Raw genomic sequence first — 27340 nt, forward strand, 5'->3', positions numbered from 1 at the left:
TGTTAATATTGAAGTTCAAAGAAAAATATTGTGGGGTAATCCTTTGTCTGATCTCTCATGGAATGCAATAAAAATTTGCTTACTACGCGAGGGCGATTGGGTGGTTATTGAACAAACCCAAACTGTCAAATGACTTGGCTGGCCATTTGGCGTTCAACTCCATTCATGTTATGCAACCAAATGTTCTTCCTCGTAATATCTTTCGCCGCTGCAACTTTATCGGCATTCTCCTCTTCCTCCAACGCACCTTCATACGGGCACTCATTTACCTGCATTTCTTTTATGGTTTAGGCCTACAAACATGTATTTATTAGAAAAAATTATGGAATATCAAGAACAATACTTACATTTTGCTTAGTCAGCCTGTGAAAAGATGAAGCACATTTAGCGTGTAACATGCAAGGACCCACCAATCTTTGATCATGGCCCTCTTAGCTACATGACTGACTCTATATTGCGACACATGAAAATTCATGGGCAACATTATGTATTTGAGGCCTTTCGATAGATATATGTTCCCATATCCAAACGTACATAACAATAATTAACATGGATTAATACACAGTATGTATCAAAACACAATATATAAGTATAGTGTATGATTATAGATACCTCCAACAACACCAACATCCCGACAAGTTTTTTTTGTATTCCTCGTGCTACTCAAACTTGCATACAGGTGTGCAAGTGAGGCTACTCTCTATGCATATTGATCGACGTGATCCAGCTCCACCAATAGTTTGATGTATGATACATGGATCGTCTTCTCGCCAGTGTCAATGAATAAGCATGAGCCAAAGAAGTATAGTAAAAATTCTCTCGCCGATGTCCATCCTACTACTGTCACCCTTCCTTCCAACACACGATAGTTTTCACCTCATTCTCCTCTCCCTACTAGGGTCATAGTAGCTCTTTATCTATGAAAACATGATCTTTCCGCCTTCAAGTGCATCATCATTTGCTTGCAAGTAAATAGCACACAAGTGCTTAAAGTCTCCCCACCGTTGTCCACTCACTGACTTCCTATGGCACTTCAATCCAATAATTCATGTCATATCCTCCAACATTATGGTCATCTCCAAATTAGAATGTGTTGGTTGCCGAATTCTAAAACTGCACAACAACCTCTAAGAGGGGGTGATTGATGTTTCATGGTGTGATCTTCAAGAATTTAGGAAAACGCATTCGATCCTGCAACTCCTTCGCTTCCTCCGATAGTATGAAAAACCATTGGTGTGCTTAATTCCAGTAGAACCGGTATATGCGGGATGTTGGTTCTTTTGAATCAATTGGTTGAGGATCAAATTGAAACTAATTATTATAAAATAATAAATGAACAAAATACATGTCCACGAGCAAGGACCTTATTCTCTGTTAAGGCCTCTTTGTCAGAGCTTGTACTTTCTCCTCCACATGGAGAGCAACATCGGACTCCTGAATAGGGTTCGCATCCGATTCATCCACATGACCCTCACTTACATCTACTTCTTTAGGAGGGTTCATATTAACCTCAACCCCTTGGTCAGGTACCTCCTCCACATTCTCACCATTGTCACTGCAGGAAGCCGCATCTTTAGCTTCATTTAGGGAATTGAGGTTAGCAACAATCTCAATGCAAGCCAATAGGTCACTCTCCTCCTCCGTAGATGCTTCCAAGATGGGTGCCCATAAACTGCTCAACTTTTTCTATACATGTGGTCTTAGATATGAGCTACTTTGAAATTTGTAATTGTTCCTTGTATGACAATGAAGGTTTTTTTTTTGCAGATGATTGTTTGAGCGCAATGAAGGCGACTAGTTATCAAGGGTGCATTTTTTGTGAAAAATATCGAACACCCACACTTTTGGCTTTGAAAGTGCTGCCCTCTCTACCCATTGCACACTAAGTCATGCTTGCAAATTATCAAGATGACCCAGTTCTTAGTTCTTCGTTGGCTTTTATTATTGTGTTACAATACTAGAAGATGATGTGGGTGTGGACCCTTCGGCACAGTCTTCTTATTGGCCATATTGTATTAATAAACATATTCAAAATTTCATACAATAACAAGACAGAGAATATTGAAAAAGCATTGCAAAAAATAAACAAACTATTTGCGAGGATGAATAGTCAAACAAGTCACCATCGATGGAAATATTAAAAAATTATTTAAAAAAATAAAAGCGAACATTGTTTGATTCAATCGTTAAATTAACAAAAGAAAACACTGTTTAATTCAACCGTTAAACAAAAGGAAACATTGTGCTTACTAAAAATACACATCGTCGATGATACATCAATGATGAAGTGCTACCTATAGATGGTTACCAGAAATATTTGCGAAAAATAGTTGGCGGGAGGGAAGCAGGTTGGGAACCATAGTGAGTTTATAAATAATTCAATAAATCCACAAAAAATGAAAAATACTGCATATTTGTCATAAATTCGCAAATACTTAAGTACAATATTTGCGCCATAAGGAGATTTAAAGATCGTGGAGTATATGCAAATAAGTAAGATATTTATGAACTTATAGTTTTTTGGCATTTCACACGTATTTATGCATATTAGTGAAGTATATGCAAAAAAATAGGATATTTGTGATTAGAGTTTCACAAATATATTTATACAAAATATTAATGTATATTTGAAAAGGTAGGATATTTATGATTTTGGTGGTTTCAATTTCACCAAAAAATCGCAAATAATTTATTTGAGTCAGCGAGGTCAACATAAAAAAAACTTGTGATTCTTGATTTAAGTGTGTTGGACTAGCCAACAGGCGATACAATTCTATTACAATATGGCATCAATTCGCAATTGCAAGGGATAAAAGGGTCCTAACAATGTTGGATATTTGCTAGAAATACAAAAAATTACAAGATTTTTAAAAAATCATGTCAAATTATTCGTACAATCACTTTCTGTTAAAATTTCATAATTGAAAAAATTGAGCTTTTACGTTGGAACCATTTGGTGCCAAAGGAATTTCCTAATAAATTAACCATGCTAGACACATCTCTGAGTTTAGATTGATCGAATGGTGGCTGGTAAAATCCATGGTACCTAAAGCATAGTTACCAAGACACGTAACAAATATGAGAACCAATGCAGTGACGCGTGAAGCAAAAGTGAAAAAAGCAAGCGTTTAACAGTAGTAAGTGTGAAGTAAAATATTTTAAAGTGATTTAAGAAGGTATGCAACCAAAAACAATGAAATGGAAGTGACAGTCAATAGGGCATGAAAACCAGTAGAAAGTGATGTAAAATCAATATGTAAGGTTGTTATATTTAAAAATATATATATTAATGTAAAAACATAAGAAACCAAGGGAAACTGAATAAGATGAAATAGAAAAGCCACAGAAAATGAGAAAAAGCGATTTGCAAAACAAGTGAGAAGCACGTATCCTTTATTTGGAAAGCACATTTCACATTGTTTCCCTTATGCACCACAATTCAGCCCTGAGAGGGTTGGCGTAGTGGGATTGGGCTGAGACTGTCAGATGGGAGGCTGAGATTCAAATCTTGTGAGCGTCATATGCTCTAGAATAAGCTGAGACCAACTATAGGCCCTGGAGGTAAGGGTCCTAGCCTTTGGAGTTTTACTCCTTGGAGGGTCAATCTATGATCTACCGGCCACTGGGACTAGGGTTTCTCTGTGCAATAACCCCCCACCACACACACACACACACTTCACGCTTCAAAACTGTGTTTTCAAGGAAGCACACTTGACAAGCACCTGATAGACCTCCATCAGGCCTTGGGCCCCACAACTGACAGGCCCTGTCCCAAGATGGAGGGTGATCAGGTGCTTATTGCACATATTTGTGCAAAATCATATTGCACCTGATCTTTTCACCTTCTGGTAACTATGCCCTAGAGTGTAGCGGATATTTTTTGCAAAACATTTGACTCAATTAGTAAAACAGATTGGATGTTATGGTTATTTGGATTTCAACATATCGGAATTCTTTAGTGTCAGATCAGATAAATATGGATATAACCGTTTGCATCATTTTAACTAGAATGGCACACACACAAAATGATTACAAATTAGTTTGTTCCCAATTAACTAGCAAAACATAGGCCTAATCATGGGTCTGCTGGACATTCCAGGGTTTGCCTGATATCATGGCCATCGAAAAATTAAAATTAATCTAGGTAAGGCATATAAGAAAAAGCTTGAGGCTCACCATGTGGCTGTTTTATGAAAGAAAACTGGAAAAATAAAATTGACGATAAAAATTAAAACAGTATAAAGTATAAAGCAAGACAAATAAAGAGCTAGGGAAGAAATGGACTAAGATCAAAACGAATACAAAGATAAGATTCAAACTTATGGACTTTCTTCAGTTTTTTATTCGAATTTGACTCAATAATTTCAGACAAATACATATTTGAGCTCAGACTAGATCATACCCATTTTTACAGTTCACATGTAAAACCCTTGTTTCCAATTTTTTTTTTACCAGATTATACATTGCCATATAAAATTTGGGTTAAGATTCAACTCTACTTTGTTAAATCCAGTTCAGATATGGTACTTAAGTTCAAAAAACATGGATGACTGCTTTGATGCCCATTTCACCAGATTTGCAACAAGCAAACCAGGAAAATTGAATAATAATAATCATGCATAATAGTTGGCTTATTCCATCCTTTAGAGAGAGAGAAATTTAGTATTACATGAAGAATTAAAGAATCTGAAAAATATAAAATAAATCTTGCTTGTTACAATTACAAATAATATGCAAAATAAATGGTTGGAGCTGGTTGTCACCTTCTAAGTAGCTTCAAGACATCCCCAACAAGATGCATTGATCCTGTTACAAGAACCTGAAACCAAAGAATCATAATGAACTCCTTAATATAACCATTGACACTCAATAAATGAATGCTCGACTTTTAGCTATCCAGAAATTTAAGATTTTCAAGCTTTTACTTCTTTAGTCACAATCCATCATGATGTGCCTCTAACAAACATCTAGGCAGCCAATATATAGTAATTATAAACTTGTATATAAGAACTTGGTCACTGCTGCAGAGGGTGTTCAGTAAAAGTTCGTCAAAGAAAAGAGCTATCTTCAAATTAACCTACTTAGGACTTCAATTGTGTGAGCTGCCCAAGTACAAAACTTGGGATGATTTTTGTCTGCATGGAATGTGACTCAGACTATGAGTTCTGAGATAGCGTGTACACATCAAACATCGATGTAGAGGCATAGTCAAATACGAGCATGAACAAGAAAAAAAACAAGCAGTAAACATAAGCTTGTGTTCATTTCCTCAAAGGATGTCATGAAAACAAAAAAGCCAATAAGCAATATTCATAAGCTTGTATTCATTTCCTCAGAGGATGTAAGCACACCAATCAATGAAAAGGACAAGGCACCCTGAATGAAGGTGGTTATGCTCAGTCACATTGGCACTGCAACTTAGGAATGTTCAGTAGGCAAGGAAATGTTTTATCCATATCAAACTTCTGGGCATGAGTTTTCCCATGTCATAGAGTCCAACCATAATTCCATTAAAAATTAAAAGAAACGATAATATTATGCCTTAGCTCACTATCCAACTAGCTCAGCTGGGCAAGTTACAAAAGTTGGCAACTCATTCTCTTAAAAGCGAGTCATCATGCTTGCTCATGGTATGGTTTTGCTAGAAAATTAACACTTGTACAATATTTAAAAAAAAATTACTTTCTAACCTGAACTCTTACAGATGGGTTTTGCTTGACACATTCCCTCAGCCATTTAATCGTCAATGGCAATGAGGGGATGACTGCACTGGAAGTAATGGCTTTACCATCTGGATTACATTTTTGAGTAGGATCACCAAAGAGAAACGCATAAGAAGGATCCCTTTCTGCATAATGCAAATATGAGCCTTCTTCTACTTGTATATCTGATTCAGACACGAAAAAAGATCATTATTCAAAGAACAAAACTCAAAATTCAAGCAACAGATGCAGATCTTGAAATCACCAAGTTTGAATACAAATGACAATGTTGATTATCAAAGGAATTATTACCCTTTCCATGAATAAGTTTCTCCCACACTCTTTGGAGAGTGAATTGCCATGACAAATTTGTGGGTATGCTAGAAGGTACTGGTGACGTAGAAGAGCCGACCTTGTTGTATGTAGACAAGCTTGGAACAAAAAGTGCCTTGGAGAAATGAACTCCTGACCAGGCAAACATTAAAAGGAATAACTAAACCATATGGAACATACCATTGGAACGACCAAATTATGACATGAATTTTCATATAAGTCAAATATAATTTGTCGAGGAAATCAAGTGTGCCAATGTCCACAAAACTATCATAAATTTACGTTGCAAATAAATAGGCACATACAATGGTGATGGGCATTATTACCACAAGAAGCACAAGTATTGACAAGCCGTGGAAGGAGGACTTGAGGATCTCTGACCTCCATACAATTAAATAAAAGAACCTACAGTGGCATTTCATGTATCACGTTGAACATTTCAATGATTCCATGACAGAAACGGACAGTAAAAGAAATAGATACACATAACGCATGAAAAATATTGAACAAAATATTTACATTTTCTGGAACAGAAAAGAACTCACATTCTTTAAAATTTTGTCAGGTTCATTTGGCAATCCAACTTCACTTTCCTTCACACTGCCTGTGCCAGATTTCCTATAATCTTTTACAGCATGGGAAAACCATCTTGCACAGACTTCCATGCTTTCTGGACTGTGTGCTCCATCCAAGTAAAAAACCAAATCACCTGAGTAACTTTCTTTCCTTTCTGATGATTCCTTCATAGGAGTATCATACACAACCTGAGCACGGCCATTAAGACTTGCAGCTGAAAGACCTTTAAGAAATTCACTAGGTAGTTCTCCTCTCTGATTTGTCTGATAGAGAAACCATGTCAGTGGGTTGTTGTAATAAGAGTGAAAACTATGTCTCGCAGATTCTACACATCTTATATCCAAGTAAACTTAAAATTATAGGAACAACTTTCAACTAAAATGTTCATTGCATGTACAATCAAATGAATTTTCATTATATGATTGCATCATTGAACAGATTATTAATAAATCAAGAATCAGAATTCTTTGCTTGCTTCTTCTGATCCCAAGGAAAACAGCATTTTACTAATCCATGATATGAACAGCAATTTTTGGCTCAAAGTGCCAAATTCATTCAAGAGCCTAATTGATAGCTTCCCTGAGAGCCAGTTTGTTGCAAGGCCAGGGAGCGACTCCTCCTTTCATGCAAAAAGGTGATGCAGAAAAACCACTGCATCCCCCCTTCACATGAAAGATCTTCCCCACCTCTTCTGGTGGGAAGAACTTTTGAGGGAAAAGAGAGACCCTGTGGGAACCACACTTTCCCACGGGACTGTTTCAAGGTGCCAGGAAAGGAAGCCCTTTTCGCTTCCTTTCCCATGAATCAAATGGGCCCTAAAAGTTGAAACCAAACAACATTTTCTGTAAAGGGTTTTCATTCCAAGAACTTGAACAAAATCATTAATACACCTAAAAGAAACATGAGGTATATGATTCTCTAAAAGAAGATGACACAAAAGATGCCTCTATCTTACTGTAGAAACCCCAATTTTGATACATATGGATAATGGGTAAGGTGGATTTTGGATTGGATTTTCTGAAATGGGTTGTTTAGGCCCGCTTTACTATATGGTACGGAATGTTGGGCTGCCAAGAGACATCATATTCAAAAAATGAGTGTAGCTGAGATGCGTATGCTTAGATGGATGTGTGGAAATACAATAAAAGATAAGATTCGAAACGAGGAGATACGTAAGAAGGTAGGCATTGCATCCATTGAAAATAAGATGAGAGAGAATCGTTTACGGTGGTTTGGACATATTCGGCGAAGGCCTAATGATGCTCCAGTTAGAAGGATGGAGAAATGGGAAAATATATTAGTTAAAAGAGGTTGAGGTAGGCCTAAGAAGACTTGGATGGAGATGATAGGAAAGGATATGAATGCTTTGAACCTCACCGAGGACATGGCATTGGATAGAAATGATTGGAGGAGAAGGATTCATGTGGAAGACCCAGAATGATTTTCTTTTTTGGTTCATATGGCCGACCCCAATTGTTTTGGGATGAAGGCGTAGTTGTTGTTGTGGTTGTTTCGGGTCCAAAAGAGGGTAGAATTGACTTTCAACATGATTTTGACCTACAAGATGGCATTTTTGATATTTCTACCAAAAATTTCAAGCATTTTAGGGGGTGTTAGCTTCCAAAAGAAACAAATTTCACTCAAATTGGACACTCAGAAAAGAATTTATGGCCAAAATAGTCAGGTCTCTCTGAAACAGACAATGATTTTCAGCTGGACCCCACTTGGAATGTCTTTTTGACCTAAAAAATATGTTTTTAGGTCAAGCATGAAAGAGAAAATGAAATTAAATTTGTTACCTTTTAAACAAAAAATAATTTAAATGAGTTATATTTTGAGAGTTATGATAAAAACAAGAAAACCTGTCTAAAACCTGCCATTTTTTACTTGTTTCACCTACAGAAACGTGATCAACTATCTAAATAATAGATTTTTGAGAATAGTCCTTCTATAACCCGAGATCAAGCCTAACCAACTTGCCTAAGTATCATTTCTTAGCCCTTAAGCAACTAGCTAGCCAATAGGAGCTTGCCACCTCAGTCTTATGGCCAATAAGATCCAAGGAGCTACATGATAACTAGATATGGACCTTTTAGCCTAAAAATTCCCAAATCTATGTCCATGATCCACTAGTTAACCTATAAATAGATGTCTTACACCCATAGTCCAATGTCTATGACCTAAGTACCTCAGCAGCTAGATTCGGCCACATTAAACTTAACCTAGTGTACTCATACCCATACCCTACTAGAGCCTAGACCCAACCTAAATCTAGATCCTTGCCTCACCTAGTCTTCCAGAGCATCAGACTAGCCGAAGCTCTATCGTTTGTCATCGTGGAAAGAGCTATCTAAGCCCAAGGTGAGACTCAAATTTTTTCACTTATTTTGCATTTAATTTCTTATTTTATTTAATTTAAGTGCAGATTTTTCTAATGGTTTGTATACTTGCTCTCTTTTTGGATTTTTTCAAGTCTTGGTGGTGTTTACCATAGTCACAAATATCGGTACCGGCTATATCTCATCGAGGATATTTCTTGTGATATTATAATTTTGGTGATAAAGGTGTTCAAGACTTCTTCAACAAATGGGGCGTCTCTTAGTCACCCAAAAGCATGAGACCTTTGTTGATTTAGTTGACTTAGCCACCTGGATGGAGTCCAATCTGAAAAAGGCTTATATGATGGGATCTTGGCTAATATTAGATCCGAGCATGATGGATCTAGGAAGGGAGCATTCATGCAAGAGCCAAGTTAATGTGGCCGCTTCTAGCAGAGCAAAAGAAAAGTTTTCCATGGGTAGCAATAAGTCTCCCAAACAAAACCAGGGGTAGGTCCAAAATTTCATATGGCCCAAAGATCGAAAGTTCACTGAGATCCAACAGACCCAATCTCAAGCCCTAGATATTTTGTTGCAATCAGTCCATACACTATAGCTTGTCATATATCACAACAACTAACAATGATGATCTCCCAACCTTCTCAATTTTAATGACACAAGATTCCAGTACTCTAATCTTGTGCAAACATGTAGGTATATCTTGTTAAGTTGTACATGTATGTATATATATATATGTGTGTATTGTCATACACACATATTTGTTTATATATATATATATATATATATATATATATATATATATATATTAGGTAAATACCCTCTAGGGGTATTTTTGTCATTTTACTTGTGTAACAATACTATTCATTAGAAACAGTTTTTCTCTTATTTATTTTTTATATTTTCTATCTTTTTATTTAATGTCCTTTTTGTAAAGAGCATGGGATCTATGGTCAAAAGACCATAGAGTGGTTGGGGGCTCCCCAATGGTCATATTTGTGACTGTTGGGAGCTTCCAATGACTCTATTGGGAGCTCCCCAATAGAGCCCCATGCTCTCCCTTTGTGTATAAATAGGGGTTGAACCCCTCTCTTGTAACTAATGCTTCTCTTTGTGTTTTTCTATTTAGTTTCTTAATGTTTTATACGCACTTAGTGCTTGTATTGTTGCCCTTTGTTGGCTATTGTTTTATCCTATAGTGGACTTGTACGTGTGTACATTGTGATTGTGATCTTGTAAGCTCTTAGTGGCATTGGTTTGTGCTTATGCACTTTTGTGATCGTAATCTTATAAATCCCTTAGTGGCATTGTTTTTGTATTTTATGATATTTTATTACTATGAGATATGGTGAGAGGTCTTTACCGCAGTTTAAGTTGCACAAAAAACAGAAAATAAAGAAGAGAGAGAGAGATGCACAATGGCTGGGGTAGCAAAAACTAACTCAGCCTCCAAGCCCTAATCGTTATGTATTAAAACAATTTTACAATGGGGACTATATTACAGAAATGCCATTAATGAAAAAAGACGTCAACAACATTGTGCATATGGATCTGGATCTAGATCCATACACATGCTCTATTTTATTGATGTGCGTATGGATCTGGATCCGGGTCAAACTCGGGTCTGGGACATCCGATTTTTAATGTGCTCCTCACTTTGAGGCGCGCCTCGCCTCAAGGCGCATGAGGCGTACGCTTTAATGACGTTGCGCTTTTTAAGTGCGCCTTAAGGCGAAAAGGGCCTCGCCTCGAGGCGAGACGCGCTTTTTGCGCCTTGAGGCACGTTTTTAACAACACTGATACACATACATACATAAGTACACACACACACACACACACACATATATATATATATATATATATATATATATATATATATATATATATATATATATATATTAACAGATTAACCCCCCCCCCCCACACACACACACACGTACATATAGATGTACAATTAATTACTTGGGTGATCTCATTGTTAAGATATGTCATTGTATAGGTTGTAGTTGTACATACCTAAGTATACTAAGGTGTACTTACAAGTATTTCTTCTGTATTTCATTTTATTTTATTTATCCTTGTATTCAAGGTATACCAAAGGTAAACTTTTTGTGTATTTAGTCTTCAGTTTAGGTATATTCTACGTGTACCTTTTAGGATTTAGGTAAAGTATATGTAATGTATACTTTAGGTTAGATTAGTTTTTTTTATTTCCTTTTTTGGTCATCATTGAAATGACTAAATAGTTTTTTTTTGTATTTTTTGTATTTTTTGATTTTATATTTTTTAGCCATTTTTGAAATGACCAACTAGCCTATGGGATTTGCTCTAACAACTAGTTTGACTAGTCAAACTATCCGTTAGAACTAGTCCCAATCATAGTCACAAATATCAGCATTGGTTATACCTCAGCAAGGCTATTTCTTGCGATATTATAGGTTAGGTGATAAATCTGAGAAAAATCTCCAGGCCTAAAAAAAATTAAAAATATAAAAATAACAAAAATAAGTAAGAAAATATCATGTTTAGACAATAAGATAAATATATAATAAAAAAATAAGTAAAAAAAAGTAAAAGAAACAAGAAAAACATATTTATTAGAAAATAAATAAAAACAGTAAAAATAATTGATACTATTGTTAAATTATGTAAATCAAACTTGTATTTTCCTATATATATTTTATATATATAAGGTAATACATATACATATATTATATATATGTATATGTATTTACCTATTATATATATAAAATATATATATATATATATATATATATATATATTTCTATCTTTAGTCTTAGGGGTAGTTTAGGTATTTTACACATTCTTTTTATGAATATGTTTTTGTAATTTCTTTTTTCTTTTTCTTTATTTCTTTTTCTTTTTAATTAATACATTGTACCTACCTTGGGAGGGGCCCAACACACTAGTCGTTGGACCCCTCCAACGACTATGTGGAGCCCCTTCCAAGGTCTCCTAAAGCCCTATAAATATGGGCACTCCCTCTTGTATTTGCTTCAAGGGTGTTGGGGATTATTGCCCAACCTTTTTATTGTTTATGAAACTTATGAGTGCATTTGCACATTTGTGATTTCGTGTTTTGTGCTTTTGTGCACAAGTGTTCCAAGTGTTCTTGGTGTGTGTATGTTCATGCATTTATATCGTTCCATCGATTATAGTATCTTGTTAAAGATACTTTTACATGGTATCAAAGCCTCGTTGAAGAAGAAGAATTGTGATTTTCCTCCGTTTGAGTATCTTGAAAAGCGTGTCTTCAAGCTTTTTGAGATTGAAGTGGATCATCTTCTTCGGGCAATATTTTAGAAGCCTCTTTTATCAAGAAAGACGCGGAAAATACTTAAGGTACGTATTATTTCTTGTCTTCTTTCATCTCTAATGGGCGAAAAAGACTCGCTTTTCTCTTGGGTTTAAGCTTAATGGCTCAAACTATCATATTTGGGCCGGTAATATGGAAGCCCATATTAAAGGAAAGGGGCTTTGGGGTTACATTCATGGATCAATACCGGAACCGGAACCCAAAATCACCATCATTGAAGGAGGGGATATTAAAATCCTTGAAGGAGATGAGAGACAAAAGGCTCTTGAAGAATATTCTAAAAGGCATGATGATTGGGAAATGAAAAACTTCAAGATCTTATCTTGGATTTTTTCATCCGTTGAGACCAAGATTAACGCCAATATCATCAAATTTAAAAAAGCTTCCGAAGCTTGGTTGTATCTTCAGAAAATGTACACTTCAAGAGACTTATCTCACAAGTACTTTCTCCAAAAGAGGGCTTTAACCCTCCAACAAAATGATATGACCATTCGAGAATACTTTGCCGAATTATCCTCTATTTGGGACGAGTTTGCCATCCTTGAACCAAAATGGAGTGGAGAAGCTATTGAGTTAAGGCACAAACAACTTGAGGAAGACCGGTTCTTTAATTTTCTAAACGGTCTTAGACCCGAATTTGAGCAAGTTCAGTCCTCTCTTCTCTCCGCTTTTACATCTCCCTCCCTTGAAGATGTTATCACCAAACTAAGTGGTGAAGAAACCCGTATGGGGATTAGCAAGAATAATCCTAGCATTCTTGTTACCTCTTCCACTCAAGAAGATGGTGAATTGGTTAATGTCGTGTCAAGACCGGGGAATAACGTAAAAACCTATAGACCTCCCCATTTCAAGAACCAAGAAGGGAATGATCGGTATGGCAAGAGGGACTATAGCAAGTTGACTTGCCACTTTTGTAAAGAACCAGGACATATCAAACCTATATGTCCTAAATAGAAGAAATTAATTGCAACGGCTATGGCATCCCAAGCAGAAGAACGACCTTCATCAAGTGAGCCTCTTTCTCTTCAACAAATTGTAGATGCTTTGCAACCTCTTCTCAAGGGAGGCATTTCCGGAGCCACTATGTCATCATCTTCCCCCGGTAAGACATCTTGGCTTTTAGATTCCGGGGCATCATTTCACATGACCCCAAGTACTTACTCCCTTTCAAATTTTTCTAAAAATTCTCTTCCATCCTTTGTCTCAACCGCGGATGGAACACCTCTTGAGATTAATGGAATAGGTAATTTTGAAAGATAAGACTTTTTTGTTCCAAAAATTCGTCTTATCCCAAAACTTAATTTAAATCTTCTTTCTGTCTCCCAACTCTCGGACCATGGTTGCGATATAAAGTTCTCTTCTAATAAATGTTGGATACAAGATCGTCAGTCCGAGAGATTGATTAGGGAAGGCTCTAGAAGAGGAGACCTCTACTACGTTGATTTTCTTCAACTTTCCAAGAGTCAATTTTATAATGTTGTTCAAAACAAAGATATTCATGTATGGCATAAGAGATTGGGTCATCCCAATATTGTTAAAATCTCCTATTTGTCTTTTATTAAACATCTTTGTAAAAGTGATTTTATATGTAATGAATGTATTCTTGGAAAATGAAGTGTTTACCTTTTTCTCAAAGATCCATGTTTACGACAAAACCTTTTGAAATTGTTCATTCTGATGTATGGGGTCCGGCTCCTGTGATGTCAAAAGGAGGATTTTCATACTATGTGATTTTTGTGGATGACTACACTAGGTTTTGTTGGATTTATTTCCTTAAACATAAACATGAAGTCTTTTCAACTTTTAAAAGCTTTCATATGATGATTCTAAATCAATTTAATGGATCCCTAAAAATCCTTAGGTCTGACTCTGGAGGAGAATACCTCTCAAATGAATTCAAAAGTTACCTTGAAAAATTTGGTATTCTTCACCAAAAATCTTGTCCGAAAACCCCCCAACAAAATGGGAATGGGTTAGCCGAACGAAAGCATAGGCACATCATTGAAACAACTAGGACTTTACTCATTTCACAAAACATTCCAAAAAATCTCTGGGTTGAGGCAGCCCTTACCTCTGTCTATCTGATAAACAGACTTCCTTCGAAAAATTTAGGCAAAATTTCTCCCTTTGTAAAATTATACGAGAAGGAACCTGATTATAGCAGGTTGAGGGTCTTTGGATGTAAATGTTTTGTTCTTACTGATAAGAATGACAAACTTTCTCCTAAGGCCATTCCTTGTGCCTTTCTTGGCTATTCTGAAACCCAAAAGGGTTTTCGTTGTTATGATGTCAAAAGTGATAAACTATATGTTTCCAAAAATGTGAGTTTTTTGGAAAATCTTAGTGGATTCGAACATGGCGAATCTCATAATGAGAATGTGGACTATTCTTTTCTATTTGATTTACTGAATAAAGATGATGACTCTAGTGATGATGAGTCAGATCAAGGTAACTTAAATGAATTTGAAACTGAGGAAAACAACCCTTTGCTCCCTTCATCACATCAACATATTGACGAAGGGTTACCTAGAGACCCTATTACCTATACTCATAGAGATCGAAACAACTTTAGAAGTACTCTTGAAAGATATAATGATACTTGCCCAAGTGCTTCTCAAAACGAAGTAATTCCTCGTAGAACCGAAAGAAGTAGAAAGACTCCTTCTAGGTTTATTTCCTATGACTCCTTTTCACCTAAATATAGAGTATGTCTTAGTGTCATTCATTCTTATATAGAACCTAGAAATTTCGAAGAAGCACAAAAATACCCTGAATGGATTAGTGCAATGAACAATGAACTTGAAGCTCTGAGAAAAGCCAAAACTTGGGAAATTCAAAATCTTCCTAAAGGTAAGAAAACAATAAGGTGCAGATGGGTCTTCAAAGTAAAGACTAAAAGTGACGGATCTCTTGAGAGATATAAAGCTTGTTTGGTTGCAAAAGGATATAGTCAAGAGTATGGTATTGACTATGAAGAAACTTTTGCACCTGTAGCTCGTATGGTCACTGTCTGATGTCTTATAACCGTTGCTTATATCAACAAATGGAACATCTATCAAATGGATGTTAAAAATGTTTTTTTAAATGGTGATTTAAACGAAGAAGTGTATATGGATGCTCCACCTGGAATGAAGACTCCCAAGGGAAAAGTGTTTCGTCTTCAAAAAGCACTTTATGGCCTAAAACAAGCCCCCAAGGCCTGGTATGATAGGTTCAACTCTGTAATGATCGAAAATGAATTTGTTTCTTGCTTTACTGACACTGCTCTATTTATTAGAAAATCCAATGCAGGGATTGTGATTTTATTATTATATGTTGATGACATGCTCATCACTGGGAGCGATTCTAACGGGGTTAAAAGTATAAAATTTATCTTGAAAGACAAATTTGAAATGTCGGATTTGGGTTTCCTAACTTACTTTTTGGGGATTAAAGTAGCATACTCCCCTAGAGGATACTTCTTATCTCAAACTAAGCTTGCTTCTGAGATCATTGACAGGTCAGGTATTACAGATGAGAAGCTTTGTGAAACTCCTGCAGTAGTAGGGGCAAAAATGAAAATTGGTGATGGGGTTCCTCTTTCGGATCCTACACCCTACAGACAACTTGTAAGATCTTTGATGTATCTGAGTATTACCGGGATTCCTCTTTCGGATCCTACACCCTACAGACAGCTTGTAAGATCTTTGATGTATCTGAGTATTACCAGACCAGATATATCCCATGCAGTCCATACTGCAAGTCAGTTTCAGCATGCGCCGACATCAGTTCACATGAGTACCATCTTGCAAGTCGTAAGATACATAAAGAGTACTCTAAATAAGGGAATTTTTTTGTCATCTTCATCCAATTTAAAATTGATTGCTTATACTGACTCTGGTTGGGGAGGTGACCCAAATAACCGTCACTCCACCACTGGTTTTTGTGTATTCTTAGGAGATTCACTAATTTCATGGAGATGCAAGAAGCAACAAAAGGTGTCGCTCTCCTCAACTGAAGCCGAATATCGTGCTATGACAACTACTACCATGGAGATTGTTTGGATTCATCAACTGCTGGAAGACATGGGGATCACAATTGAAGGGCCCACCAAGCTGTGTTGCGACAACAAGAGTGCAATCTAAATTGCGAAAAATCACACCTTTCATGAGCGGACTAAACACATCGAAATGGACTGTCACTATGTTCGTGAAGCATATCTCCGGGGAGTCATTGATCTCTCTTATGTCACATTTGAATACCAATTGGCAGATTTCTTTACTAAAGCCTTGTGCGCTCCGCGGTTCAACTTCCTTCTTGGCAAACTATCGGTCATCTTGCCCTAAGTTTGAGGGGGGGTGTTAAATTATGTAAATCAAACTTGTATTTTCCTATATATATTTTATATATATAAGGTAATACATATACATATATTATATATATGTATATGTATTTACCTATTATATATATAAAATATATATATATTCCTAACTTTAGTCTTAGGGGTAGTTTAGGTATTTTACACATATTCTTTTTATGAATATGTTTTTGTAATTTCTTTTTTCTTTTTCTTTTTAATTAATACATTGTACCTACCTTGGGAGGGGCCCAACACACTAGTCGTTGAACCCCTCCAACGGTCACATTTGTGACCGTTGGAGGGGCTCCAACGACTATGTGGAGCCCCTTCCAAGGTCTCCTAAAGCCCTATAAATATGGGCACTCCCTCTTGTATTTGCTTCCAGGGTGTTGTGTTGGGGATTATTGCCCAACCTTTTTATTGTTTATGAAACTTATGAGTGCATTTTCACATTTGTGATTTCGTGTTTTGTGCTTTTGTGCACAAGTGTTCCAAGTGTTCTTGGTGTGTGTACATTTATATTGTTCCATCGATTATAGTATCTTGTTAAAGATACTTTTACAACTATCGTGATATAAATAAATTGGCAATATTTTCAAAATATCATCATAGTTTACCTTTAAGATTGTTAGTTGAAAATACAATGATAATATCGCAATATTTTGAAAATATCGCTGATATTTGTAACTATGGTCCCAGTGGCTTGTTTAACTAACTTGTTGTATAGTTGAGAGTGACAGATGTAGTTAGGTGAGTGTGGGTGTGGGTGGAGGGGGGCGGGGGTGCGCATGAGTGATTGTAGTGAGGTTTCCTTGTAAATTATGCCTATATGTTTTATTAATAGAAATAATTTTTTTTATCGCTTGTTCTTGTTCTTTGCTATGTATTGTTTGTTGGGTTTAGTCAAATGATAATGCATTTGGATTTCATTTGTTTTAGTGAAATTGTTATTTTCTGTTTTCTTTTTGTGTCTTGGACTCCATGCCCCTTCATGACACTCATTGTAGCATATTTTATATCAAGGGGCACCCTGTTGTACTTTTTTATTACCTTAATGTAGATGATAATATAAAACAAAAAAGAATGTGTGGCCAAAGAACTTGTAGCATGATAAGATACAGTAAATTACTTTGCATTTGTACCTTGCTTATATGAGCTATGACACATATTTTACAACATTAAGACCCATAACCAAAAGAGTGTAACTTGTACAAATCCAATTCACAATATCGAATGAAACCCCAGAACCTCAATGCAGAAAAAGACATTAAATAACAAAAGAGAAAGTTTTGGCCAAGATAATGGGCATGAGAAAGAGATTACGGTGTATCTCAATTTGAAAAAAAATAAATCAGACTGAAAACATAAGGTAAACTAAGACAAGAAATATGGAAGAAATAAAAGCATGAAAGAGGATTTAGATTGAGGAGAAGAACAATGTAATGAATAGAAAGGGAAAAGCATGTCACTGGCATCATGGAGTGATTTGTCAAATCTTAGTATGTGAACAAAAACAAAGTTTTGATCAAATTTCTAATAGAATGTCAAGGAATGAAGACAAGAAGATGGGAATGAATCAAGCTGCAAAGATTTACATCTCACATCTCATACACTATTTTGGCTAATAAACACAAGTTTCTTAGTCCCTTAACCAAACTAATTTTTGTGATCCTGATGTAAAAAAAAAATGGTGTAAACAATACATAAGGCAATGTTGACAAAGTTATCCACAAAAGAAAGATTATTGGTATCATAGTGTGGAACTTAATGGGGAAATCTCACAAAGGATACACTGATTGGATGTCCCTAGGGACTCTATTGATATGTCTAGGACTAACATGTTGATGCAACATCATAACTCTGCATCACACAAACATGCATGTGAGCACCTCTCTTCAGGGTTCATGGAGCAAATTAGATTGAAAACATCAACATAACGTAAAGGAATGTACTTTAAAATATCATACTTCCATAGAAAAATGAAAAAGATACTCGAAAAATTTTCAACAATATGGAGAGATTATGAAAAAAAATAGATGCTTCTACTCAGGAATCATGAATTGAAACAAAATTACTGATGAGAAAAGGTGTTTAAATTGAACAGACACTTACCAGAATCTCCTTAGAGTGTCCTGTTCTTTCAATCCAACAATGGCACAGTGAAACAGCAAGACCAGCATTTATGTACTGGTGGTCGCCAGCCAAGCCAAGCTTCAAATCAGCTAACTTATTCAGATCAAGGGGTGTTGCAACTTGCAATGGGATCTGCAAGCAATAAAAAATGTCCTTTAGACTATACTATAACTGCCACTTAATCATTTAATTATGCCTAGAATGTTTTTTCGAGAAACAATTTACATCATGGTTTCAACTTAAGGTGGGTTTGGGTAAGGGGTTGACTGTGGAAACTAGGAAAACAGGAATCCTCTGCAGTAAAGAATCCTAGAAAATAGAAACATGGGAACCAACATGATTAGTGGGCCCCATGATTCATTAGAATTTCTAGAATTCTCATTGCACGTAGGGAGGTAGTAATGAGTATTCCCTTAGGAAAGGTTATGGTTGTCCTTGTTTTGAAGAAAAGGCAGGCATCCAGTTCCTCATAAATTCAGTCACCCAAGGCAGGTAAACAAAGTACCTCAAATTTCGTGGTGCATCAGTTATCTGGAATAAGAGAAGGCCAAAGTTGCAGGTTATTCATTTCCTTGGCACAAAGAGACTCAACATGTTCAGAAACAGTAAAGCTTTTCAGTGCTATAGCCAGTTTCTTTTCATTATCACAAGTTTTCAAGGTGAAATCGTTTAGGTCTTCATTTCTCCGTGTCATATATACAAATTGTAGTTGTACTAAGGCCATTTCTCTTCCTATAGAACTGTCTGTTTTCTCTATGTACGTTTTTATCTACAAACTGGAGAAAGAAATGGAAACACTATTACCATCAATTCAGAGGCTCTCTTTTGAAGAACAATCATCGCTTCAGCAGGTTGAGGCACTGTAAATGCAGGAACTCCTGCCTTTGTGATCAGGGAAGATATCAAACCATTTAAGAAGACTAAGAAACGAATAAAACTCAGTGACCATCAAATGTAATGTTTCTTATCAACCATTATGAGATTCTGGAACCAGCTTCCATTAGCTACAAAGGGACAGAGTACCTTGAAAATTCCTGCCTTTTCTGATGCTATTTTCCAAAGTGTGTCGCCTGCAATAAAATTCCAAATGTGAACATTTTATACATGCAACCCTTCTTCCCTAGAAGATCGGCTATAACTAATGCTTCTAAAATTGGCAAGTAAAAACAGAAACAGCTTCATATCACTTCCAAGGAATTAGTCTCCGGCCTCCTAATTCCTGGCAATCTCATATGATGATATGAACATGCAAATAAAAACAGTCAAATGAATTTAAAAAAAAAAGCAGAAAAACCAACGCTATCAGCAGACGTTATGGGGACAATGTTTCATCAGCAAGAGAAATAAATTAGGACTTTTAGTTCCTATTTCTATGCTAGACTCACACAATTCTTCTGAAAAATTTATGTACTTTGGTAAACAACCAGCAATTTTAGTAACTCATGTCTAATTGATTGCAGTAACAAGCCAAGAGATAAACAACAGAAAGAATCTAAATAATTAGTAATGATTCAGCTCAATAATGGCAGATTTAAATTGAAACAGGAACAGTCTAGTAAAGGAGTTAAATGAGTATTTAGTGTTATTTGTATCAGGAAACCCGATTTACATTGTATGTGTAGATTAACGATTATTCCATGACTGAGTTGTTTGAGATACCTCATAATGTGTAGGGGTGGACAATGGGCGGGCCAGGGCCTGGTTTTGGAATAGAGCAACCTGAATTGGCTGATGCCCCGCTCAGATTTTGGCAGAGCAACACAAGCCGACATGGTCCGAGTGTGTATTATAAATACACAATTATCTTGAATACATCAACTATTGCTAGGGGTGGACAATGGGCTGGTCCTAACAGGTCAAAGCTCGGCCCGTCAATTGAGGGACTGGGTCAAAATCCCAGTTTGGGCCGGCGGCCCACGGCCCGCCCGTTAGGCCCATCAGCCTAATCGAGCCCGGCCAGGCCTATTATATTATATATAATATGTATATTATATTATATATAATATATATTTTATGTTATATATATCACATATAAAATATATATATTATGTTATATATACACACATACACACACATGGGCCACATTGCCCACCTCTAACAATTTCTTTCTTTTCTTAACAACAAAACAAAAAACATGTTGTTTCTTCTAGAATTTCTGATCTCAGGGAACCTCTTAGGGCATGTTTGTTTTGATCACAGGCTACTGCAGCTGTAAAAGTTTTGTACCCGAGGCATTAACTTGCTCATGTTTGCTTTTAGGTTGTAAATTTGACTTGTGTGAAAATAGATCATGTGAGAATGTGTCATGTCATATCATGTCACTGCTTTAACACATTCACAGCTAAGCATCTAATGATTGTGAAAGTTTTATACAAGGTTAGAATTATGTAAAACTTTGGGAATCACATTCACGGGTTGCACTTTTCCATGTTTGCAATGCCCCTGTGAAAGTTTTAAAATGTGATTCAGAATCACAAGAAACCTGTGAAAGTTACAAAATCACATGCCTTACAAACATGGCCTTAGTTGCATTTGAAACCAGATGAAGTTCTAACCATCTGTCAAAGAAAAAAGAAGGAATTGATCTTGTAGGATACCAAGAAATTCTTTCATTTTTTTCCGAGAGACAAATGATCATTCATCTGCTCTTTATGTTTTGTGAATAGCCGAGGCATTGAGGGATATCCAGAAGGATATTTCAAAAAATGATCTAATTCTATCTCTATTCCTTCAGATTGAAAGAGGATCCTAAAGGAAGTCATCCTTCTCACTATCAGTGGGATATACACATGGATTTGTTGTTTGCTTATTGGCTTCATATAATGTAGAAAGCACTAGTTTTCTTCCACCTATAGATAACCACCCATTGGTAAGTTGTGCTGCCTGGTGGTTCCAGGGCCTATGGGCAGCCTGACCTGACCGAACCATTTTCTAAACCTAATAATGTGTTTCAATGCCTCATGAACAACTATGGGAGAATGCACAAATGTTTGTGCTTGGTTGATCACATATGCTTTGCCTCCTTTGATGAAAGTCACATATTGCAACACCCTTGTTATTCTAATACATTTTTTAATTTGTCATAAAGTTCTTCAAAATTAGGAAATTTCTTATTCATCGTCAAGCCAAAATTTAGGGGTGCACAATGGGTCTGCCCTTAAATTGGTTGTAGCCCAACATGAGACGAGACAAGGCTCAAAACACTAGCCCAAGCCCAAGTCAAGACATGGATAACTCTTAGACCACCATCTTTTGTAAGAGTTAGACTAGGGGATTGCAGCCCAAACCTATTTTTCGTTGGGACTACCAAGACATTGTCGAGCCACGAGTCAAGCTAGGTCTCAAAAACCATCCCAGGCTTGGCTTGAATGAGCTTGGACATGAGAAGTCTGACCCGGTGTCCATCCCTCTGTAATTACACGCATTGAGCCATTGTAACATATCACATGCATATTTTAGTTGATAACTTCAGTTGAATTAGTGCTATAAATTGTGATAACCATGAAATATTTCAATTTTCTTAGGTATTTTATTTTGAATATTTAATAAAGAAAAAACTAAAAAGTTTAATCTTCCAATAATAATTATACCATCAACATAAAGGAGGATGACTACAATATTTTTGCTGCGATAATAAAGGAAAAGTGAATCATCCACCAGAACATTTGTAATGGCCTCGCTTAGGAGATCAACTAATTGATTCCCACACACTAGAATTGGAGAGGATCTAACACTGCAACATATTAAGGAGTTAGAAATCTTCACGTGGAATTGCCAGGTACCTCTCTGTGGTTGTTAGATTGACGATCTAACACTGCAACATATGAAGGAGCTAGAAATCTTCACAAGTGGAATTGCCAGGTACCTCTTTGTGGCTGGTAGATTGATACTAATCAAGCACGTGTTGGCAACAATACCTTCTTACCTCATGTTCATTTTTAACTTTTCTCAGAAAAGTTAAGTGGCTAACAAAAATTCTCAGAGTTCTGTTATGGCAGGAGGGGGCGGGGGGTGGGAATGAAAAAAGGTCATTCACGACTGGGTTTGGATGTCCGGATCCAAACCCAACTCGGTTTTATTTTAGCACATGCTCATTAATGGCATACTGTAATTTTAACCTGTTAAGTAATGGGTATTTTCGTACCCTAATAGTTGTATCAGCACATACTTAATGGGAAGCCAATACCGCAGACCCTAATTGGGGTTTTGGGGTTTTCTGCAGCCACAAACGTCTCTCTCTCCTTTCTACTCCTCTTCTTGTGATTGAATGGTAGAATACCATTTTCTAACATGGTATCAGAGTTGAAGATCCAACCTTGAAGATCGTGTTCTTCTCATGAGCATCCAGTCAAGCATCTTTGTCTTCTTCTGAGGTATCTCTCTACCAGTTCATATCATTCCTCCTTTTTTATTCCACAATCCAAAATCTTGGATTTGCTCATGTTAGCATTTGATTTCTTCTTCTCTTATTGTTTTTTCCTTCCCCTGATTTCTTCTTCTCTTATTGTTCTTTCTTTCATATTGTTGCTCACGTTAGCATTCTTTTCTTGCCCTGATTTCTTCTTCTCTTATTGGTATTTCTTTCATATTGCTGCACGTGATTTCACCCAAACAATAACTTTACATAATCACACAATATCGGATTTCATATATACGTGATTTCAAGATTTCAAAAGTTGAAATCACTCGTTCTTTCTTTCTTTTTTTCAAAATGACGTCAGATCAGATTCTGGTCTGGACATGATCTCAGCTCTGTCTTGATTGACTGATATCACTTTGAAACCTATTCCCCTCTTTGCCCTGGACTTCTTCTCATTTGGAAAAGAAAACACGTTATTATCAAAGTAACGTGCTTCTTACTTATTGAAGTCTTATTTTTCTTCAGAACAGTCCTTTACTGCATACTAGTTTTCTGCCTCGGGTCTGCAGATTAAAAAAAAAGCAATTGAGTTCTCTTAAATTCAAATATCTGTTCTGAATTTTTATTTTGTTTGCTCTAAAGTAAATTTTCTTACTCTTTCTAGTTTTCGCTTCCCATCGAATATGGATTCACTTTCTTCTCCTCAATCTGGTCTTTCTTCCAACTTTCTCAACCAGCTTGTGTCTGAGAAACTGAACAATTTTAATTTTCTAACCTTGAAGAGACAAATCATCTCATTCATAAGAAATCAGGATCTTTCTGGGCATCTGAATGACTCTGTTCATATTCCTCCAGAGTTCATATCACAAGAAGGAAAGAATGGAGAGGGTGACACTTCAATTACTTTTGTCAGAAATTCAAAGTATATATCCTGGATGAAGCGAGATCAAGCTTTGGTTGCCTACATCACTTTCACTCTGTCACAAGAGGTACTTGTGGCAATCCCAGATGACTGCTCAGTTATGCAGTTATGGCATCGTCCTGTTCAGACGTTTTCTCAGGCTAGAGTTTTATTTTTAAAGAAAGAGTTTCAAATGTTGAGAAAGGACTTCATGACTGTCATGGAGTACTTAAACAAAATGAAGACTATCACAGATCAGTTGGGCTATCGTGGGTTGCGTGGTCAGTGACAAAGATATGGTGCAACAAACTTTAAGTGGGCTCGGACTCGATTATCATACGATGGTTACTTCCTTACTGTGTTTGTCAGACTTACCTACATTTAAAGACCTTCGTGCTAAGCTCTTACAGTATAAGATGACTTTGAAGGGATTCTCTAGAGGTATTCACACCCCCATTGGAGCACAAGACGTTCTTACTACAGAAGTTATCTATGGTCGAGGATGTGGCAGGTATGAATCTCGGAAAAGGGGAGGTCAAGAGAGGAATGGACAAGAAACTCGTGGAATTACCTACTCCCAGTATGCCTCCTAATCTGCAGAGGCAAAGGACCATACCTACCTGCCTTCTATGCAACAAAAAGGGGCACATCAAGGCAAATTGTTGGTTTAACCCGCAAAATAGAGGAAAGCAACTGGAGACAAGAAAGGGAACAGATATATTGAAGAATAGTAGAGAAGTCAAAGAGTTGTTATTATCTGTCTTGGCTGAATTGAATATCAAACAGAATGATCAAGGCACTTGGTATGTTAATTCTGGTGCAACCACTCATGTCACTGTTAAATTATATACCTAATCATTCAATGTAATATATATATTTTATATATATAAGGTAATACATATACATATATTAATATATATGTATATGTATCTACTTATTATATATATAAAATATATATTTCTGTTTTGTTTAGCCGTAGGGGTAGATTAGTCTTTTCCTCCATTTTACGCACATTCAATTTATGAATGTGATTGTAATTTATTTTCGTTTTCTTTTTCTTTTATTTTTTATTTTCTTTTATGTAAAGTACCAAAAGGTACCTTGGGGGGCCCACTAACATAGACGTTGGGCCCTCTCCAACGGTCACATTTGTGACCGTTGGAGGGGCTCCAACGTCTATGAGTGGAGCCCCTCCAAGGCCCCTCTTGTGTTGTTATAAATAGGGGTTTCACCCCTTTGTATTTCTCATGGCTTTGAGTCAAAGCCCAAGTTCTCAATAAATCGATTCCATTGTTTTTATGCCTTTGTGCATTTGTGAGTTATTTGTGGGTTGTGCTTTTTGTGCACAAGTGCTCTAAAGTGTTCTTATTGTGCTTTCGTGGTGGGTTTAATATCAAGAATATTAAGGTCTTGATATTAGTATCTTATTGGAGATACTTTCACATGGTATCAGAGCCTCGTTGGAAGAAAGAGGATCGTGCATCTCGTCTCTTGTGAAGCATCTTGAAAAACGTGCCCTCAAGCTAGTGAAGTTTTTGAGTGAAGCATTTACTTCGGGCAATATTTTAGAAGCAACTTTTGTCAAGAAAAGGTTGAAAATCCGTTAAGGTACGCATTATTTTTCATCTTCTCTTCTCTCTAATGGGTGAAAAAGACTCTCATTTCTCCCTTGGGTTTAAACTTAGTGGTTCGAACTACCATGTTTGGGCCGGCAATATGGAAGCCCATATCAAAGGGAAAGGCCTTTGGGGTTACGTTCAAGGCTCTATATCGGAACCCGAACCCAAGCTTTCTATTATAGAGAAAGGGGAAATTAAGATTCTTGAAGGAGAAGATAGACAAAAGGCCTTAGAAAAATATTCCAAAAGGCATGATGAGTGAGAAATGAAGAACTTCAAAATATTGTCTTGGATTTTTTCGTCCGTAGAAACCAAGATCAATGCCAACATCATTAAGTTTAAAAGGGCCTCCGAAGCTTGGTTGTACCTTGAAAAAATGTATACTTCAAGGGACTTGTCTCACAAATACTATCTCCAAAAGAAAGCCTTGACTGTTCAACAAAATGATTTATCTATTCGGGAATATTTTGCCGAATTGTCATCTATTTGGGACGAGCTTGCCATGCTCGAACCAAAATGGAGCGGAGAAGCTATTGAATTAAGGCACAAACAACTAGAGGAAGATCGATTTTTCAACTTCCTAAATAGTCTTAGACCCGAATTTGAGCAAATTCGGTCCTCTCTTCTATCGGCTTTCACCTCCCCATCTATTGAAGATGTCATCACCAAGCTAAGTGGTGAGGAAACACGTATGGGGATTAGTAAAAATAACCCAAGCATCCTTGCTACACCTTCTCAAAGTGACTATGAAGTGGTTAATGCCGTGTCAAGACCCGGAAATAATTTGAAGACCTACAAACCGCCCCATTTCAAAAATCAAGGGCAAAATGATCGATATGGCAAGAGAGATTATAGCAAATTAACTTGCCATTTTTGTAAAGAACTGGGACATATCAAACCCAATTGTCCCAAATGGAAGAAATTTCTTGTCGCGGCTTTAGCATCCCAATCGAAGGAACGACCTTCAACTTCAAATGAACCTCTTTCGCTTCATCAAATTATGGATGCTCTTCAACCTCTTCTCAAAGAAGGCATTTCTGGAGCCGCTATGTCATCCTCTTCCTCTCTTGGTAAGACATCTTGGTTACTTGATTCCGGTGCTTCGTTTCATATGACTCCAAGCCATTGTTTTCTTTCTGATTATTCTAAAAATTGTCTTCCATCTTTTGTCTCAACGGCGGATGGAACCCCTCTTGAAATTAAAGGAATGGGCAATTTTGAAAAACAAGACTTCTTTATCCCAAAAATTCGTCTTATACCAAAACTAAACTTAAATTTACTTTCCGTTTCTCAACTCTCGGACTGTGGTTGCGATATAAAATTCTCTTCTAATAAATGTTGGATACAGGATCGCCAGTCCGGGAAATTGATTGGGGAAGGCTCTAGGAGACGAGACCTCTACTATGTTGATTTTCTTAAAATTCTCAAGAATCAATTTTGTAATGTTGCTCAAAACAAAGATATTCATGTATGGCATAAGAGATTGGGTCATCCCAACATTGTTAAAATCTCTTACTTACCTTTTATTAAGCATCTTTGTAATGAAAATTTTGTTTGTAATGAATGTATTCTTGGAAAAATGAGAAGTCTTCCTTTTCCTCAAAGATTCATGTTTACAACAAAACCTTTTGAAATTGTTCACTCCGATGTATGGGATCCGGCTCTGGTGATATCCAAGGGAGTTTTCTCTTACTATGTTATCTT

The 27340-nt window shown here is 36.5% G+C and overlaps 1 protein-coding gene across 2 annotated transcripts in view; it reads right to left on the reverse strand.

Moving 5' to 3' along the window:
* Positions 1-4599: 4599 nt before the first annotated feature.
* The window catches only part of LOC149823296 (folylpolyglutamate synthase-like), a 105923-nt gene continuing 83182 nt past the window's right edge, over positions 4600-27340 (reverse strand). Inside the window, exons 9-16 of one of the 2 annotated variants that reach the window (XM_090018765.1) lie at positions 19780-19826; positions 19561-19638; positions 18736-18888; positions 6581-6874; positions 6362-6440; positions 6015-6167; positions 5691-5887; positions 4600-4819 (exon numbers count right to left, since the gene is read on the reverse strand). In XM_090018765.1, the coding sequence (XP_089874891.1) occupies positions 4760-4819; positions 5691-5887; positions 6015-6167; positions 6362-6440; positions 6581-6874; positions 18736-18888; positions 19561-19638; positions 19780-19826 (1061 nt within the window). In that variant the 3' untranslated portion in view covers positions 4600-4759. The remainder of the gene's footprint in view (positions 4820-5690; positions 5888-6014; positions 6168-6361; positions 6441-6580; positions 6875-18735; positions 18889-19560; positions 19639-19779; positions 19827-27340) is intronic. The other variant, XR_016434745.1, reaches the window with a different exon arrangement.

Source organism: Nuphar pumila, chromosome 10 (assembly GCF_984573655.1).
Source record: "Nuphar pumila chromosome 10, dmNupPumi1.hap1.1, whole genome shotgun sequence".
Taxonomy (NCBI): Eukaryota; Viridiplantae; Streptophyta; class Magnoliopsida; order Nymphaeales; family Nymphaeaceae; genus Nuphar; species Nuphar pumila.